At 47.3% G+C, this 18,195-nt stretch overlaps 1 protein-coding gene across 2 annotated transcripts; it reads left to right on the top strand.

Annotated features, from left to right (window-relative positions):
* Positions 1-72: 72 nt before the first annotated feature.
* Positions 73-16,886, top strand: LOC146387963 (calpain-15-like). 2 transcript variants are annotated; one of them, XM_084925018.1, is made up of 13 exons: positions 73-227; positions 2,110-2,297; positions 8,107-9,160; positions 9,450-9,658; positions 9,766-9,949; positions 10,993-11,216; positions 11,310-11,435; positions 13,370-13,522; positions 13,790-13,951; positions 14,300-14,520; positions 15,056-15,201; positions 15,449-15,627; positions 15,907-16,886. In XM_084925018.1, the coding sequence occupies exons 2-13, from the start codon at positions 2,137-2,139 to the stop codon at positions 16,037-16,039; spliced, it is 2,952 nt and encodes a 983-aa protein (XP_084781144.1). In that variant the 5' UTR covers positions 73-227; positions 2,110-2,136; the 3' UTR covers positions 16,040-16,886. The 2 variants fall into 2 exon arrangements, with proteins under 2 accessions (XP_084781144.1, XP_084781143.1); XM_084925017.1 differs by having other exon boundaries at positions 74-227; positions 15,903-16,886.
* The last annotated feature ends 1,309 nt before the right edge of the window (positions 16,887-18,195 follow it).

The raw sequence follows: 18,195 nt of genomic DNA, 5'->3' as shown, positions 1-18,195 counted from the left end.
GTTTAGTAATCTTCTTCTTGCTTTATTGGGATTTTATTTTGAAGGTGCGGAGAGGAAGTGGTTCTTCCTCCCCGCAGCTCGACGGTGGGGACCGCGAGGAGCTCGATGGTGACTGTGCACATCGCTGTGTGAATGACAGAGGATGCATGGAGGTCTCCGGCAGCTGGCAGCCACAGATCCGTGTCCTCCTCGGTGCAGCAGCGGCGGCAGCGGGCGTCCTCTCCGCGGTGAGTCTGCAGCTCTCCTCCGGGCTGCTCTTTGTTTTCATGCCTGCAGTCTCTCAGCCAGCCACCAGCTGTACTGCAGGTGCACCAGGTTACCTAAAGTCTGCATGTGAACTTCAGGTATCAGCAGGGAAGCCTCTGCAGTGAGGGACAGAGGGAGGCAGAGCACAGCAAACTGTCTCTGATCACTTCATTTAACAGCAGACATCTGCGGCTTTAACGCTCGGAGCGTATCTTTATCATTTAGTCATAAACACCAAGGAGGAGAGAGACAGTTTGAGAGCAAAGCTTTCTCTTCTGGGAATAAAATCAGAGGATTTTGGTAGAAGTGCGTGCAGCAGACTCTCAGTCAGCGTTCCGATCAGGAGCATCTGGATCTGGAGCTCCCGATCGTATCTGAAGTCCTTGTTCAAGGACACAACTGTGGAGCGAGCAGGAGCAGCTGGAGCCAGAGACACACTGATGAGTCTGATGAAGATGAAGCTGCTGACTAACATTTCATATAATCCTCCTCTGGTTTAAAACTGAAGTATGAGGATAAAAGTGATTTAGTTTAAAAATCTGTCAATAGTTAATAATAATCATAACATCACCCATTATTTAATTTTTCATGTATTACACATTTCTCTTATCATAAATATCATATGTGGATATATAAGATCAGTGTATGTAACGTAGTCCCTGTGAACCAGAAGCCGTCTTCAGACCAGTTTCACAGAGTTTTTTGAACTTTTGGATCTGCATGATGTCAGAGAGCAGACAAAAGCTCCACCCACCACCTGTTTAAATGTTGCAGTTGCCCTAAAAGGGGTGGGGCTAAATCTTGTTTCAAACAGAAGAACTGTGAATCATGCGAAGGTACTTAAACTTTCCAGCACAAACTCAGCCTGACGTGCTTACTGAGGTCATAAATCAACAACTTTATTCAAACTCATCGTTACAACAAGACGAGCTGCCACCTGCTGGCCGTTACAAATAATGCACGATTAGAAAGCTTCAGCACTTTCTCCATCTTTTATTTTCAGCGCGACCAAAACCTCACAGTAAAACAAAGAAACGGTAATTACTTCATCCCTCCTTTACATGCTCAGCCGGCGTCTGTCCACTTATGCTCAGTAAGTAAGGGAGGGAGGCTAATGACTCGTTGCTATTTGTGAATGAAGCTAAATGTGATTTTCTCTCTGGGATAATCTTTCTCTTAATGGTGAAAGTGGTGAATGATTAGGTTTATAAGGATGAATCTGCATCAATCAAAGCGTGGCTTTTAAGTCCGCTGCAGAGTCATTCAGACTTTGCAAATATAATTTCTTTCTGAAGTCACTCAGAAAAGAGTTTAGAACCAAAATGTATGTATAACTCCAGCCTGCTCTGAACACTCAGTTTATCGCAGTTTTCTCTACTCTTGGATCTGTATGATGTCATAGAGAGCACATATTCTGACCCACCTGCTGTTTAAACCTTTTTTTTAATGATGAACAACCAATCAGAATAAAGATGTCTTAAAGGGGGAGGGGCTTAAGCGCCTCCTTTCAGACAGGATGAACCGAGGGCTGCGGTGCGAGATAAAGAAGGATTATTTTGCTCTGTGTTTCATGCAAAGCTGCTGTAAAGCCCAACAATAAAAAGATAAATGCGCTGAATGGAGACACTTAAAGTTTTGTGACAGTGGTCAGAAGTGACGCACAGAATCCCATCAGCAGTGCGTTCGGCCGGGTTAACGCTTCAGTCCCAGCAAACCAAAGGAAGAAGAAGCCTGAAGACGTGGAGGAGCTCGTGCACGTTAGCAGAGACGAGACAGTCAGTGAAAGCAGCAGCAGCACTGTGTTTGTGTTATTGTCCTCTGTGCATGCTCATGCCCCCTCTGCCTCCCCCTCTCTTTCATCAGGGCACTTCCACCTGAGCCAGCGGCATCATGGGAAGCTCCTCCTCCTCCCTCGCTGACGAGGCGGAGGACGATGCGGCACCCCGGGGTGCAGCTCTGCCTCCCTCCCCCATCATGGGATGCCTGAGGAGCAGCCAAAGCACATTCCTCCCACGGCAGCTTCCCAGACCGGGCCGGCACAGGGAGCGCAGGTGAGACACGAAGGAGGCGTGGCGAAGACGTAACGATGAGATGAGAACGAGACCGTGGCTCTTTTTCAGTTTGTAATATCTGCAGTGTAATATCCTCTCTAAGTCCTGCAGCGGTCCCACTTCTGCTCTGATTTTTTATCAGCGAGCAGGTTTGTTTGTGCCTGCCGGTTTGCTGGGAATCAGAGCTGCAGATAATCAGCGCTGTGCAGCTCCACAGAGACCTGCAGAAACCAGAAGAGGCAGATTTAACCTCTCCTCATCCTCCAGGCTGTCGGCAAACACGGATCTTTGCTAGGCTGCATTTTAACCACATGCTAACGAGCAGAGCAGATTTAGTCTCTTACAAGCATTTAGTTCCTACAGCTGGGGGTGCAGGGTTAGGGGGTTAAAGTGCAAAGCCGACATGAAGAGCACTGAATATGAGCTGTAAGCCCAGAGTCTGAGCGCAGGTGCCGCCCTTTAAACTGGCCGACGGTGAGCTAAAGGTTATCAGACCTGCTAACAATGTCTGTAACCCTCCAGGTGTTCAGTAACCATCAGCTTTACTCGATGTCCAGACCTGAGGTTGGAAATAGGGCCAAATCTAAAGTTGAAGATGTGAGTTTTACAGTCTGCCGGACCGAAGAAGAATCATTTTATTGTTTCTGGGGAAAAATAAAATAAATCGATCTTGAGAAAAGTGAAAATTGTCCTTCTAAGGTAACCGGGGCAAAGCGTCGTCTGTGTTGGGAGTCAAACCCATAAAACGCTCAGCTCAAGGCTTCGATGTCACAGAGATGGACTCTGGAAGATGAACATTAAGATCAAAGGCGTGCAGCAGTCCAGACTGAAGAACTTCCTGTTCCACAGGGGGCGCTCTTACGCTCCTCCAGAATAAACCAATCTCTGTACTTGCAAATTTTCATCATGTTGTTGATAGAAGAGTTCAAGAAGTTCGAAATAGTTGAGTTTTTAGATTTCTCAGAGGTTTCTGCTGTAGTAAGATACCACACGCTGCTTTACGGCATCTTCCATTTTGATTTGGGGCATGAAGCGAAGAGGCTGCAGAGGGTTCGTAGCATCACCTCCAACCACCTCAGTCAGCTGCTTCTGCTGGGCTTTAGCTGCAGCGGGCACCATCCTGAATCGTTAACCGACCAATCAGCACAGATTAGCAGAACGCTAAATGCTGATTACTGTTTAATTAGGAACTGAGAAAAAATGAAGTCATGTTATTTGAGTTCAGCTGGATCATTGATGCTGCATGTGTGGGGGCTAAAACGTGAATCCTAAATTGTTTTATCCTCTAAGATTGATTGATTCCCGCTCACTGAGGTCTATTTTCTCCCCGCTAAATTATCCAGCTTCTCCTGCAGCACATGCAATAAACACACTTATACCATCCAGACACTGAGAGTACGTACACAAGCACCGACACACGGCTTCAGGAAACACACAACAAACAGAGAAGCACAGGAGACGAGAACAAAGGAGAAAAACATCTTCAAACCCGGCGTGACCCAGAACAGCTGGATCCAGCACCACCACAGGTCTCCCAGCTGGTTTTGTTAATGACCGACTATAGTAAGGCTGAATTTATGTCCGTCGTTTAGACGTCACCGTGAATATTTCATGAATCGTTCGATATGAATCAAACCGCAGCCTTCCTTATTAATTATTACTGCATTTATGTCGAATAAACCACCGGCACTCGGCTCACTGTGAGTCATCTTAGCCTTCGGGAGCCTCGGCCGGGAGTCGAGTTACTCGCTGACAGGAAATGGAGCGCTGATGGGGAAATCCCCGGTGGAAGAGCTGGTCTGAAGAAGCCCACTCAAGCTTTCCGCTGGGAATTCAGCTCAGCAGGCCACTGCACTCCCCGTCTGATGCACAGAGATCAAAATACCTTTCATAGATGTGGAGGAGAAGGAAAAGAGGCCGGCCGTGGCATCTGGAAACACACACAGCAGAACAGAAGAAGTTCCAGGGTTCTCCGAGGAATCGCCTCCTTAGAGCTGCAGGAAAGTCCAGATTTCAGCAGTTTGTTCCATGATCCACAAAACAATCTGATTCAGGTTTAGAGCTGCCTGCACCTTCAGTGTTTCTCCTCCTTATTGAATGAAATGAAATCAGTTTTCTTAAATCGTTTAAGAAAAATGAAATGAAATTATTTAAGATCAATAGCAGAGTACAGGAGTTAATAAGGCGCCAAAATAAAGTCAATAAGAGAAGTAAAAATGAAATTAAATAGAAGTGAAGAGCAGAAGTTAGACTGCTGCAGAATTTCATCATATCTGCAGCTCCGCCTTCTGTTACTACAGTAACCCCACAGCAGACATATGATGTCATTAAAAAGGCTCCAACAGCACAAACACGGTCCAGTTCAGGTGAAGCTAGCAGACAGCTAGCAGCTACAGCCGCCTGTGTCACCATCAGTGTTGGGGAGTAACGGAGTACATGTACCAGCGTTACGTATTTAAAATATGAGTAACTGTATTCTGTTACAGTTACAGTTGAAAAAGGTGGTATTCAGAATACACCTTGAAATAAATGGATTACACAGCGGTCTTCTCCTGTTTCATATGTTCGGCTATGGCCTCTCTATTTTGGTAATTCCACACCGGTGGAAACCCAAACAAACACGCATTAAGCAATGTCTGCAATGTCTGTATCTCAATCTCACAGCCCAGGTCACCTCTACTTGCAGCCGCATAATGATGTGAAAAAATATTTATTTAAATATTTTTTTAATTATTATTCAAAAAATGATTTAATATGAAGGAAATAGCAGAGTGTTACAGGCATAGCCCTAAAGAATGTAACCTGATGGGCAGTGTAGTCCGTGCTGCAGGGAGAATGGACTGTCATACCTGTGATGGGAGGGAGAAAAGGAAAAGGACGAGCTGTCACCGAGCAGAAACGGGAGCTGGAAGCATGTAAATATAAGTTCTGTTGGAGCAGCCTTTCAACGCCTTTCTCTGTCTCTCGCTAGCAAACTTGACCCAGACAACAAAGTAAAGCTAGTTTTCAGCTACGAGCCCGACACGAACCCGACGTATTAGCCAGAGGTCCCTTTACTACGGTTCAGAGCCGCAGACCTGTTTTATATACGCGAGGAATAGTTTTCTATACGAGATCGCTGCAAAAAGTGCAGCCTTACCTAATGTCCACCTACTGTTACTCATTTATATTAAGATTTAAACATCTAGTTGGTGTTGGTGTGGAGAGTAACCTTCAGTAATAGTAAGAAATCACACAGCAATAGTACATTCATGTAGTTGTAAACAGCATGATAATATATTAAGTAATCCAAAGTATTCAGAATACGTTACTCTCATTGAGTAACGTAACGGAATACGTTACAAAGTACATTTTGGGGCGTGTAATCTGTAGTGGGATACATTTTAAAAATAACCTTCCCAACACTGGTCACCATCCACCTGTCAGTCACAGAGGCCACGCCCCTAACAGTATAAACTTTAAGCCTTAATACAGTTGAAACAGGTGAGTTATAAATCAGGTGTTATGAAGGAGGAAATGATCGACAGAGACCAATCAGTTTGTGTTTCAGGCTGTAAACATTTTTATTCCTGATGCAGAGTTTTAGCGTTTCTCAAATAATGTCATGAGAAGATGCTGCACCAAAAACTTTGTGTTGATTGCTTTGGTCGTCATGGTTACGGTAGTTTTTCGCATTTGTCTGCAAATATTTGCTAACTGCTAGCCAAGTGACTAGCAGTTAGCTGTTCAGTGCAGCTCAAAGAGCAGCAGGAGGCTGTTTGCAGACGAGTTCAAACTACAGCCGCAGCAGTGTGCTGGCATCCAGGGTGGTTGCTGACAGCTCTCCGGGCCGTTCATTTGATCACATCCAGCATGGTGTTCTCAAAACCTGAGTGGGGTATGACTCACTTCTGGAGTCCCCAGTGGACGTCAGTGGAACTGCAGCCTTCACAGGTTGCAGGCCGTTTCCCTGCGTCGGGTTCCTTTTTCAGCCGCTGTAATTTGCAGCTAAAAGGCTCTCATTGTGTCCGGATTATGAGAAACATTTCCAGGAAATTGGATCCATCCATCACTTTGTGCAGCAGCTGTTTTGGGACTACTTCCATCTGATTTGGTTTAAATTGAGTTGAATGAATGAGCATACAGCATTTATCTGCATGGAAATATGGGCCGATGAATGCACAGGGGATCTGCAGAAAATGAGCACCTCCAACTTTTATGACCTTAGAAAGTTCTCATGTTTATATCTTGTCAGTAAAAATAACTCAGGGTTTTCTGTATTGCTCAGCCTTCTGCGTGGGTAACGAGCAGCTTGTTTCTCAAGCACACAAACAGCAGAGGTTCTCACGAAGGCCGGTTGTTGATTAAAAGTGTGTTTTGTCCCGAGTGCGGCGTGCAGCAGCCGTCACCTGCCTCTTACAGACAGCTTGTTCTGCAGTAAATCCTTCAGGTCAGCTGTGCTGGAAGTTTCAGGCTTCATGCCAAACTACTTAGAAAAGTGCAGCCAGAAAATGTGGGCCAGCCTGAACACGGCTGTGATGCTGGCTCGAGGTCTCGTTCCTCCCTGGACACCAGGGTGCAGATTATCTGGGTCTGCTTTACAGCCGAGCATGAATCTGAGATTAGAACCGTGTTTTTATTCTTTATTCACAAAGACGCTGAGCAGCCTGCTCGCGATGAAGCCGGCGTCGGGGAGGCAAAAGTGGAAGAGCAGATTTTGTTGTTTCATTTGCATATTCGTGCATTTTAATATTTTCCCTCCAGCACAGCAAAGGAAACTGTTATTCACTCACTCGTTTATATTTGGATTTCTTCTCATATTCTCAGGCTTTTTCTTCCATTTTCGTCTCTCGGGCTTTCAGAGATAAACACACTGAAGCTCGATGTGGCCGTGGTTTGCTTTTAGCAGATACTCACGGTGGAAATTTTCACCAGTGTCATGAAAAACACGGCAAAGTTTATCTAACATTTCCAGACATCATTCTTATCTCAATGAAGAAAATGTCTGAGAGTGATCAGCTACTCTGCTCATTTCAAGCTGTTCATTTAATTCTTGATCTCTAGAGTGGCTTTGCATGACTCAAAGTTCAAAATAATCCAATATGGAGGGCAGGGAGTGCAAAGATTAATTATTAAAATTAAACTAAACTTAACTAAATAAGAGGAAATAAATAAGTAAATTGTTATACAGTGTTCCCTCGCTATAATGCGGTTCACCTTTCGCGGCCTCGCTGTTTCGCTGATGTTTTTGGGTGCAATTTTGCATGTTTTTTTTTTCTTACAGCGCATTGTATTGTGAGTTAAAGACGCGCTGCATATGAATACTGCGGAAAAAAGCTGGAGAGGATGAGGACTCAAAGATGACGAAACATCATCCACGCAGGAGACGCTTTGACCAATATCTATTTTTAACAACTGGTGTTTGCTGATGGATTTTATTTGTGGGAATAATATATATTAATATATATTAGTCCGACTCATATGTTGATCGATATTAGCTTTTTGCCGATATATTAAATCTGCAATCTGATAAATAAGAGTAAAGAAGAGACAATAGAAACACCCTTCAAACGTCTTATTAGTGTTGATGTTGCATAGTTTGTCCACCAGAGGGCACTCTGCAACTTTTTTGTTTAGAATGCCTCAAAAAAGGAGTCAACAAGTAATTCATGACTTGTTGTAGCAATGAAACAAATTTATTTTTTAGCTAAATTTTTATACTATCTTGGTAAATCATCATAAATGGATTTTGATATCAATATCGGTCTCAATAATCTTACATCGGTCAGGTTCTGACGTTAATGTCAGATGACTCTGTTTCTCTCTGTAGTTTCTCCTCTGGATCGATGCCCATCCAGAGGAGTCAGTGGGCGTGCGGCTGCTGCACTTTCCTCAACGCCGCCGGCGCCCCCCGCTGCTCCATCTGTGAAGCTCCTCGGCAGGGACCCGATGCCCGGTGGATGTGGCCCGGAGCAAGCAGAGAGGACGACGGTTGGGCGTGTCCACGCTGCACACTGGCGAACCCCCCCGACAGCCTGGCCTGCAACCTCTGCGGCTACGCCAGGGCGTCCGCAGAAGCCCAGCCCCGGCCTCAGCGCTCCAGCAGCTGCTCCGGCCCCCTCAGGATGTCCTGGACGGAGACGTGCCGACCCCAGAGCAGGAAGCAGCCCGGAGACGCCGACAAAAGCAGCCTGGCATGGGAGTGCTCGAGGTGCACGCTGCAGAACACGCCCACCTCTATGTCCTGCTCGGCCTGCGGTGGACCCCGCAAACTGTCCCTCCCTCAGATCCCGGCCGAGGCGCTCCTCGTGCCCGACGTCTGCGAGGATCACGGAGCACGGCGGGCCGAACCTGCAGCGGCGGCGCTCTCGCTATCGATTTCCGCCCGAGGGGAGAGTTTACATGCAGAAGCTTTGCATCCGAACACTTCCTCCTCCGTGCTGACTGCGCCCCCTGCTGGCCACAACAATCCAGTGCCCTGCAGCCGCAGAGAGGTGCCCCCTCCAGATGTTGGCCTCAGCCAGGCTCAGAGCACGTCTTCTACCTCCATCCTCGCTGTGTCCCATCCCTCCACCCAGCCGGAGCTGCTGGCCGGCAGGAGACTCAGCATCCTTAAAGAAGAGATGTCCCCGTTGTCACCTGCATCAGACGCCTCCATATCATTTTCGCTCGCTGTGAACAGGATGGAGGAGTGGGCGTGTCCGGCGTGCACACTCATAAACCGGCTGGAGTCCAAACACTGCCAGGCCTGCCACACCCCTCAGCAGCTAAAAGCGGAATTGTTCCCAAGGAGGAAGGAGAGCCGGCTGGTGGAGGTGCTGCGGCAGAGCGACGAGGGCACGGCCAAAGAGCTGTGGGAGAACATCGTCAGCTTCTGCAGAGAGGTGCGTTTAAAGCACACACTCACCTATAAATTTAAGTTAGAAACAAGAGTTTATACTGATGTTACTTCACTATCGGTGGAGGTGGACTGACAGTCTTCCTCAGAGCCATAACGACCTCCACCCAGAGTGCAGAGCAGCCTCAACTTCACTGTGTTCAGCTCTGGATCTGCACCAGAACCTCCGACATTAACGAGAAAAATTAAATGGGTTACACAGCAGATGGAGGATGGAGGAGTGGGCGTGTCCGGCGTGCACATCTCATTGCATCATCGTCTTCTTCTTCTCCCAGAACGCGGTGACATTTGTGGACGACAGTTTCCCTCCTGGTCCAAAGTCCGTCGGCTTCCCGTTGGACGACAGCGTCCAGCATCGGGTCAAGAAGTGGCTTCGTCCACAGGAAATCAGCTGCGCCGCCTTCAGAGACCGCGGCGTGAAGTGGACCGTTTTCCGCACGCTGCGTCCGTCTGACATCCTGCAGGGGCTTCTGGGTAACTGCTGGTGAGCTGATTATGCTGTCACAGAGTTTATTATTGATTATTATTCCCAGGATTTATTTCTGGATGATTGTTTAAGCACATTAAAGGAAGGCTGTGTTCGGAGAGCAGGTTCCTGAGCGCCTTGGCTGTTCTGGCGGAGCGGCCGGAGCTGGTGGAGAAGGTGATGGTGACCCGCTCGCTGTGCGCAGAGGGAGCCTATCAGGTGCGTCTGTGCAAAGACGGCTCGTGGACGACAGTGCTGGTGGACGACATGCTGCCGTGCGACGAGAGCGGCCACCTCCTCTTCTCTCAGGTGAAATTGTTCACGTGATGTGTGGTTGGTGTTGGAAAAAGGTCTCAGCTCAAAACACGGGGAAAAGTCCAGAGTTTTTCAAGGTAACTTTATTTATACCCATAGGCAAGGTAAATTTGCTTTACAGAAAAATGATAGCATTTGGCATCCCTTCAAAAAAACACACATACCTAATAAAGATATAAACCTCACTGTAGCACATATATAGTAATTTAATATCTCAAATCAAAAACAAAAACAGTTCTTATTTAATTCAGTGACAGCAACGGGGACAAAGCTATTTTTATAACGCTGTCCTGCATCTCGGAAATAGAAACCTGAGGAAAGAAGCTGAAATTCACCCCTTAGAGGATGGGAACCATTTTTAAGGATTGGTAAAGCCATCCTCTGTACCTGCTTGGAGCACAGGGAGGCTAAACAAGACTCCCATCTTTAAGTTATCCTCTTCTTCCTTTGTACTCTGCGGCGCCACCCAGTGGCCTGAATTACACCTTACACAGTGAATTACACATTAAAAGAAGAGGCGATTCCTGTAGCATCATGGGTATTCCTCCATATCCGAGGCATTTCTGTTTAAAGGCACTTTGTGTGATTGCCCGCTGCAGAATTCAGCTTCACCACCAGAGGGCAGCGTTTTATTACTGCCTGAGTTCGGATGTTTTATCTGTGGAAGAATATCCTTTAGATTTTTTACAGGTTTCGACTGCAGTAAAATGATTTCTGTTCACCACACCGCACTTCACGGCATTTTGAGTTCAGGCATCAAATGAGCAGCAGTTAGCTAACAGGTGTTTTATCTCTTGGAGTAGGTGAAGAAAACTATCCCTGGATTACTTTAATACTTTAATGCATCTTAGAATTTGGAGGTTTCTAATGGAAGTCCTGACGTGTCCACTCTCAGGTCCTGTTAGCCTGCTTTTGTCAGTAATGATGAGATCAGGATCAGGAACAGGCTTCAGGTTCTCTGATTAGCTGTGAGCACATATGTGCACTTCCTCTTCTCGTCATCATGTTAAAGCTTTGATCCTCTCCATCCTCCCCAGGCCCAGAGGAAGCAGCTGTGGGTGGCTCTGATTGAAAAGGCTCTGGCCAAGCTCCACGGTTCCTACTTTGCTTTGCAAGCCGGCCGCGCCATCGAGGGCCTCTCCACCCTGACCGGGGCCCCCTGCGAGTCGCTGGCCCTTCAGGTCAGTGCCACCAACCCCAAAGAGGAGCCCATCGACACGGACCTGATCTGGGCCAAGATGCTGAGCTCCAAAGAGGCCGGGTGAGAAGTTTGTGGGAAGGTTGAAGCGCTCTGAGAGGACGGAGCTGTTTCTTTAAGCTCGGTTAACCCCGCCTCTGTTCGTGCTGCTGTTAGGTTCCTGATGGGGGCGTCCTGCGGTGGAGGTAACATGAAGGTGGACGACGCGGAGTACGAGTCTCTAGGTTTACGTCCGCGACACGCGTACTCTGTGCTCGATGTGCGGGACGTTGACGGCCACAGGTGAGGCTTCGAGGTCGCTCCGTTGGTTACCGTTCTCGTTATCTCATTATAGTTTAGTAAAAATAATAATAAAAATAATAATAATACATTTTATTTAAAAATAGTGCCTTTCAGAGCACCCAAGGACACTGTACAACAAATAAAAGAGATATATTTAAAAAAAACTGAGAAACTGGAAATATGCGCAATAATCAGAGTAACAGATAAAAGTTAAGAGCAGGTTTAAAAAACATGAACACAGAAGCTGAGAAACCTGCAGATCCTCCAGCAGTGAGTCATAGTTTACAGCCTGATGCTCAAACTGATTGTCTCTGTGGATAAAGAATGATAAAATATCTATAACTTACCTGTTTGAATTGGATTAAAGCTGAGTTTAGCGTTAATAGGGGCGTGGCTTCTTTGACTGACAGGTGGATGTGTGTTTGTCCCCCTCAGTAAAAACTGGAAAGACTTCCTTCCATATATGGTGTTGGAAACCTGGTGCCTGGTTTTGGAGTTTTTCCATAAACAACGTTTCAAACATAAATTAATGCAGAAAAATTCACCACAAATCAAAGAAGCCCCACCTACTCAGCTCCACCCTCTCGTCCACATACAGTCATTCTGTGTCCAAAACACTGACGGTCAGACAGACCCGCTGATGACATCACTGCTTGAAGTTAACAGTTACAAAGTCGACCAAAGAGACGCCACAAGACCAAAAAGGAGACGCAAAGCAAACTGAGCGCAGAACAAAGTGCAGCAGGGGGTCGAACACCCGGCCACAGGACATGAAACCTGACCACACACACGAGCGCACATCCATCCTGAACACACACAAATAAGAGCAGCAGAGACAAACTGCACAAACAGCAGAGACTCGATGTCTGCAGTCGTGTGTGCCTCCATCAGTCAGAGTGACTTGCTCCTGCGTGGGACAGGCGGGGGTGTTTTCTCCAAGTCTGAGCCCGGAGGCTCTGCTGTTATCATCCATCAAAACTCCCACAGTATAAATGCAGCAGGTCTGCAGACGAGCGCTGCCTTAAGGACACATTCAGAGAACAAATGTTCCTCTCAGCGTCACTCCATTAACCGCTTCATCATTCATACGCATACGGGATGTTTCCTCAAACCTACAGCGGCGACTGCTGCGAGCTACAGGGAGGAGGATCCGCAGGAGGAGGCGGCAGGAGTCGAACTGCAAGAGAAACCCTCGAGGGAACGGGAGGCTGATTACTCACAAACGGATGCAGGAGCGCTGTTTTTCTGTCGGTGGGGTTGGAGGTGGAGTCTGCAGACGCTTGAAAAAGTTTGAAAGAACAGCTCTGCGATGTCTCCGTGGGCGTCAGACCCATCTCATTAACCCGGCGCCGCCCACGTGCTGACGCGTTTCGCGATTACCAGCAGCGTGAACATTTAGAAGACGTGAAACACATACCGCACATCACTCTGTGAGTCATCAGCATCTTCTTCATCGTACTCCTCGAAAAATTTAGAACCGCCTCTGACCGTGTGCACGAACCAGTGATGAAGAGCAGGCTGTTCCTAAATGTTCACGCATCTTTAAGCTTTTATTAAGCGAGGAGCTGCATACACACTAAATCTGCAACATAATGCAGTTCAATTCAATTTTATTCATACGGCGCCAAATTACAACAACAGTCCCCTTCAAAGCGCTTCATATTGTAAGGTAGACCCAACAATCCTATGACCTGTGAGCCAGCACTCGGTGACAGTGGGAAGGAAAAACTCCCTTTTAACAGGAAGAAACCAGGTGGAGGAAGCAGTGAAATCTGGCACTTCCAGCTGCTTTTAAACCGTATATCTGAGCATAACCTGCTCCAGGCCAGGTCACATGTTCAGCACCAGTTACCATGGTGATATAGCCAGGTTATAAAGGCTCGCCAAATCTGACTTTAAGCTAGCGAGCCTGTTAATCCCATTGTGTGTGTCAGGTTACTGCAGCTGAGGAACCCGTGGGGTCGCTTCTCCTGGACCGGAGCCTGGGCGGACGACTGGTCAGACTGGCCTCCGCAGCTGAAGAGGGAGCTGTGTGCCCAGCGAGCCGAGGACGGCCTGTTCTGGATGGACTTCTGGGATTTCACCAGGTGATGGCAGCAGCGTGTTTTTGATGTCTGCGTTAGTTTTATTCCCGGTCTGAGCAGGAAGACCTAAAAACAGAAGAAAACTTTACTCAGATGTAAAGTGAGAAAAACAAAGAGTTCATTTATGACAAATGACAGAATATAAAGTGTCATTAACATCCACCAGGTCCCTGTCCTAACTCTCCTGCTAAAGGCTCTCTGGTGACCTGCAGAGTAAAGAAAAGCATCAAAACGCTGAACAAAAACAGACTCGCTGTTCTCTCCTGTCAGGTACTTTGACTCCGTGGACATCTGTAAGATTCACTCAGACTGGCAGGAGGTTCGAGTCCCCGGCGTTTTCCCCCGAGCCGCCGACGTCCCCGTGTCGGTGGTGTCGATCACGGTGCTGGAGAGGACGGCCATGGAGCTGGCTTTATTCCAGCAGGGCAGCAGGTAGGACGCGCACCACAGAGGCCAGCTCGCCCGTAGGAGAGACGACGCTGGCTGAAACGCCTCCAGTCTGTACCTACATACAGCTTTGGTAGCAGAATCCTCGACGAGTCCATGGTGATCTGTGTTCATTTATGCTTTTGAAATGCACAGAGAAAAAACTAATAAATATAAAAATGTACAAACAAAAGCAGAAAGTAAATAAACAGAGAAAAACAGGTTAAGTGTCAGAAATAAATTAAACATGTTTCACAAAAACAATTAAAAGCAGATGAGACAGAAAAAGTAAGGAAAGATAAATAAACGTCAGCGATGAAGTAAAGATGGTAAAATGAAAGAGTCGTGTTTCAGGCGCTGGGACACGGCAGAGAGCCACCTGCTGGATCTGTGCGTGCTGGTGTTTCGGGTCGCCTACGACAGCGCCGGCACGCTGACGCTGGGCCGCCTGCTGGCTCACAGCCGCCGCTCGGTGAGGAGGTTCGTGGGCTGCGATGTCATGCTGGAGCCGGGCGAGTATGCCGTCCTCTGCTGCGCCTTTAACCACTGGCACAGCTGCATCACCGAGGGCGGAGGTAAGGACACGAGCACTCAATCTCCATGATGATTCTATATTTTGCAGCCAAAATATGTCTGCTCTAAAAAGTGTTTTTACTCCAAAGGAGTCGGAGCTAGAAGATGATCCTGGTAGAAAATGTAGTTTAAATGGAGCTTCAACTGGTTCTGAGCAGACACATATCCCCCACATGCTGGTTAAAGCCCTGAAAGTTTACCCAAAATGCACTTTTTAAAGTTCTGGGGTTCGGCCGCTGAACAAAAAGCAGACTGCACCGTGGAGTGGACGTGAAGTTGGTTTCGTTGCAGAGCTTCAATCTGTTTTCCAGCCCTGAAAGTTTTGTGGCGATGGCTCCTGCACTCATCAGGTCATTAAGACTCAAAAATGCAAGAAAAAGCTGAATTTTGGCCCCTCAGTGCAGAGCATCCATGTAAATACTGCATGAACTCATTAAAGAGTTCAAAAGAGGTCAGCGGGAAACTGACTCAGGTGTACCTGAAGCGTCGCAGCAGGCGTTACACCGTCATCAGTGAGCCGCTGTTGTGCTGTTTCAGTGAGCTGCGGCAGGTCGGAGGCGCCTGGCTACGTGCTGGCGGTCTACAGCTCCAGACTGGTGATGGTGGAGCAAGTGACGGCCTCCAGCACCACCATCGCCGACGCCATCATCCAGCTGGCAGAAACCAAAGGCGAGCGGCACGAGGTGAGAGAGTCTGAGAGCTTTGAAACACGTTTGTCACCTCTGACGTCCTCAAAGACTGAAACTCATTCAGACGTGTGGAGTTCATTCAGTATTTATGAGCTCTTAAATCTCTCGTCCTCATTTCTTCGCTAACAATTTCAAATCGACTTCATTCATCATTAAACAACATCCACCCTGACATTAACAGGAAGTCTCTTTCATTGCTTTAAACTTTGACCTGTAATGGAGAATCACTGTTGTGTGTCAGGGTCGGGAGGGGATGACCTGTTACTACCTGACCCACGGCTGGGCGGGGCTTATCGTCATGGTGGAGAACAGGCACCCGAGGCATCACCTGCACGTGTCCTGCGACTGCAGCGACAGCTTCAACGTGGTGTCGACGCGCAGCAGCCTGAAGACCATCGACAGCATCCCTCCTCTGCACAGGTGCGCCGCACGCCGAGCCTCACGCTCCCACCCGGGAACGCCGCGACATTTCAGCACAACTTTCAAAACGTCGCTGTACTTCATACACACTTAAATCCCAGCTGAGACCTGTTTGTAGTGGGACGCACCGAGACACGCGCCACCGTCCACAAACCTGTGGATCGGGAAATAGTCACAACTCAATTATGTGTTAATATTTGATTTCCTCGCTCTGAGAAAATAAAGGGGCGGAGCATGTTTGTACACCTGTGACTCGGGCTGTGTTTGTCTCTCAGACAGGTGCTTGTGGTTTTGTCTCAGCTGGAGGGGAACGCTGGGTTCTCCATCACGCACAGACTGGCTCACCGGAAGGCCGTCCAGGCCTCTCTGGGGAACTGGAGCCCCTCGAAGGCGACGCACAGTCCGGCTCTGAGCCCCGAGACCGCGGGTCTGCACCGGCCTCGGCCGCTATGACGAACCGGGAGGAAGCGTGTCGATGGACACAGGGACTCATCGGACCGCTGCCTTGATAGAGAACAGGGTTATTTCCCACGGACACTGAGTCTGTTAGAGTCAGAGCTCCTCATCGGCAGAAGTTATCAAAGTGAGGCTGAAAGAAAACAGGGTTAACATCAGAAAACACTTTAATTCTCCTTAAATCTAAGTTTAAACCAGTCTGAGATTACTTTAAACTGAATTTAATTTAGATGAAATTCATTTTCTACAAACTGTTTAAGGACCAGAGTTCACACATCATCTGTCATCACCAGAATAACACGCCACGTCTGATTGGATGACACGAACAGAGATGGCGACGCGTCACACAGCGACGTGACGGCTCGTCGGAGCGCGGACGAGCTCAATAATTCGGTTTCTCTTTCTTACAGATGTGGAACAGATGTTCCAAAGGTTCAGACATCATGTTGCTGTTGACTCCATCTGTTGGTTTGAAATGAAAGCAGCCCTCCCATTGGCTGGTTCACATTTGGTAAAAGGATGAGTATTTACTCTTTACTCTAAAGACTAATTGCAATCATTCATCCACAGACTTGTTTTTTTATTCTTTACTTTTAAACATTTACGTAGCTTCACATCTGGAGCAGCCAGGGATGAACCACAGACCTGAGGAGCAGGTGTACCTCCTGACTTCAGTGGGAGTTTCTGTAGCCTGTCCGATCGATCTGTGTTATTTATTGTCTGTGAAGGTTCTCAGTCATCCAGGTCATCGTAGTCAAAGGAGCTTGCAAAGAAAAGCGTCTGGACTTCTTTAAGTTTACTTGAAGACGTTTCACCTCTCATCCGAGAAGCTTCTTCAGTTCTAAGGTCAAATGGTGGAGAGTCCCAGATATAAACCTGTGGGGGGAAACTCCCACTAGGTTTATATCTGGGACTCTCCACCATTTGACCTTAGAACTGAAGAAGCTTCTCGGATGAGAGGTGAAACGTCTTCAAGTAAACTTAAAGAAGTCCAGACGCTTTTCTTTGCAAGCTCCTTTGACTGTGTTATTTATTATTTCAGAGGTTGAAGCATTGTCTCTTCACAGATCTTTAAATGTCTCCTGCTCATTTCTGCCTCCATAGTTTTAATCTTGGACCTTCTTTATCTGCTGCTGACTCTTCGTGCAGCCGTTTTAGTTTCTGTCCCTTCAAGGCCCTACTGCCTTTACAGCCATTTTGTTTCTCATTGGCCAGCTTCTGTAAGCCTGCAGAGGGGCAGCACTTAGTGTCTGTGAGCTGTGCTGTTCCTGTAGCAAAGGGAGAAGCTGCATGAGTGCCAGTTTCCCGTCTGCAGTCTGGAAGTTAGTGCCGTCGCAGCTCCTTCAACATAAAAGCACGCTGTAACCTTTTCTTCTTCTTCTTCTGGATTATTGCAGGAAATCGTCTCAGTGTGAAATGCTATTTAATACCTTCCCTTTTTATCACTACAAACTGACACTACGTTTATGAGTTTTAAAGCACTTGCGACAAGTAAAGCGGTCACGATCAACCTTTGAATGTTCACCTGTAAGGCGGGATTCACACCTGCACGCTGCTCCAACACTTGAAGGTGGAGCTCCTGATTGCTCTCTGCTTTGACTCCAACATTTTGATGCTGCTCCCTCAGGATTTCCATATTGTGATTTCATTGGCTAGTGGCAGCACTGGAGTATTTGTATAAGCATGACTTGATTGGCTGACACCAGGTGAAGCTCGAAACACCTCTGTGTGAATCCTGCCTAACATCTGAAAGTGAAGGTCAGAAATTTGGTTTCAATTTTATCTACATAACACCAAACAACAACAGCCACCCCAGGTACTTTGTATTGTAAGGTAGAGACTCTACAATAATACAGAGAAAACCCCAACAATCAGATGAGCAAGGACTTTGGCGACAGTGGGAAGGAAAAACTCCCTTTTAGCAGGAAGAAACGTCCAGCAGAACCAGTTTCATCTGCTGTGACCTCATAGTTGCACAGAGTTTAAATTTCATTTTGAATTTAGTCTAAAGTAACACGTTTTTTTTTTTGTTTTGTTTTTTTGCCCAACTCTGATTGGATGAGCTCGACCTGCAGGTGACTCCCAGCCCAGGTGTCTGTTAACGACACTTTG

The sequence above is a fragment of the Perissodus microlepis genome, chromosome 4 (genome assembly GCF_051167445.1).
Source record: "Perissodus microlepis isolate ML-2025 ecotype Zambia chromosome 4, ASM5116744v1, whole genome shotgun sequence".
In the NCBI taxonomy this organism is placed as follows: Eukaryota; Metazoa; Chordata; class Actinopteri; order Cichliformes; family Cichlidae; genus Perissodus; species Perissodus microlepis.
Note: the sequence above shows the minus strand (reverse complement) of the source record. Positions and strands in the feature narration are given on the sequence as shown.

Coding starts and splice junctions, on each gene's coding strand:
- LOC146387963 (XM_084925017.1), top strand. CDS start 2,137: ATGGGAAGCTCCTCCTCCTCCCTCGCTGACGAGGCGGAGGACGATGCG. Junction 11,217..11,309: donor CTGAGCTCCAAAGAGGCCGG/GTGAGAAGTTTG, acceptor TGCTGCTGTTAG/GTTCCTGATGGGGGCGTCCT. Junction 15,628..15,902: donor AGCATCCCTCCTCTGCACAG/GTGCGCCGCACG, acceptor TTTGTCTCTCAG/ACAGGTGCTTGTGGTTTTGT.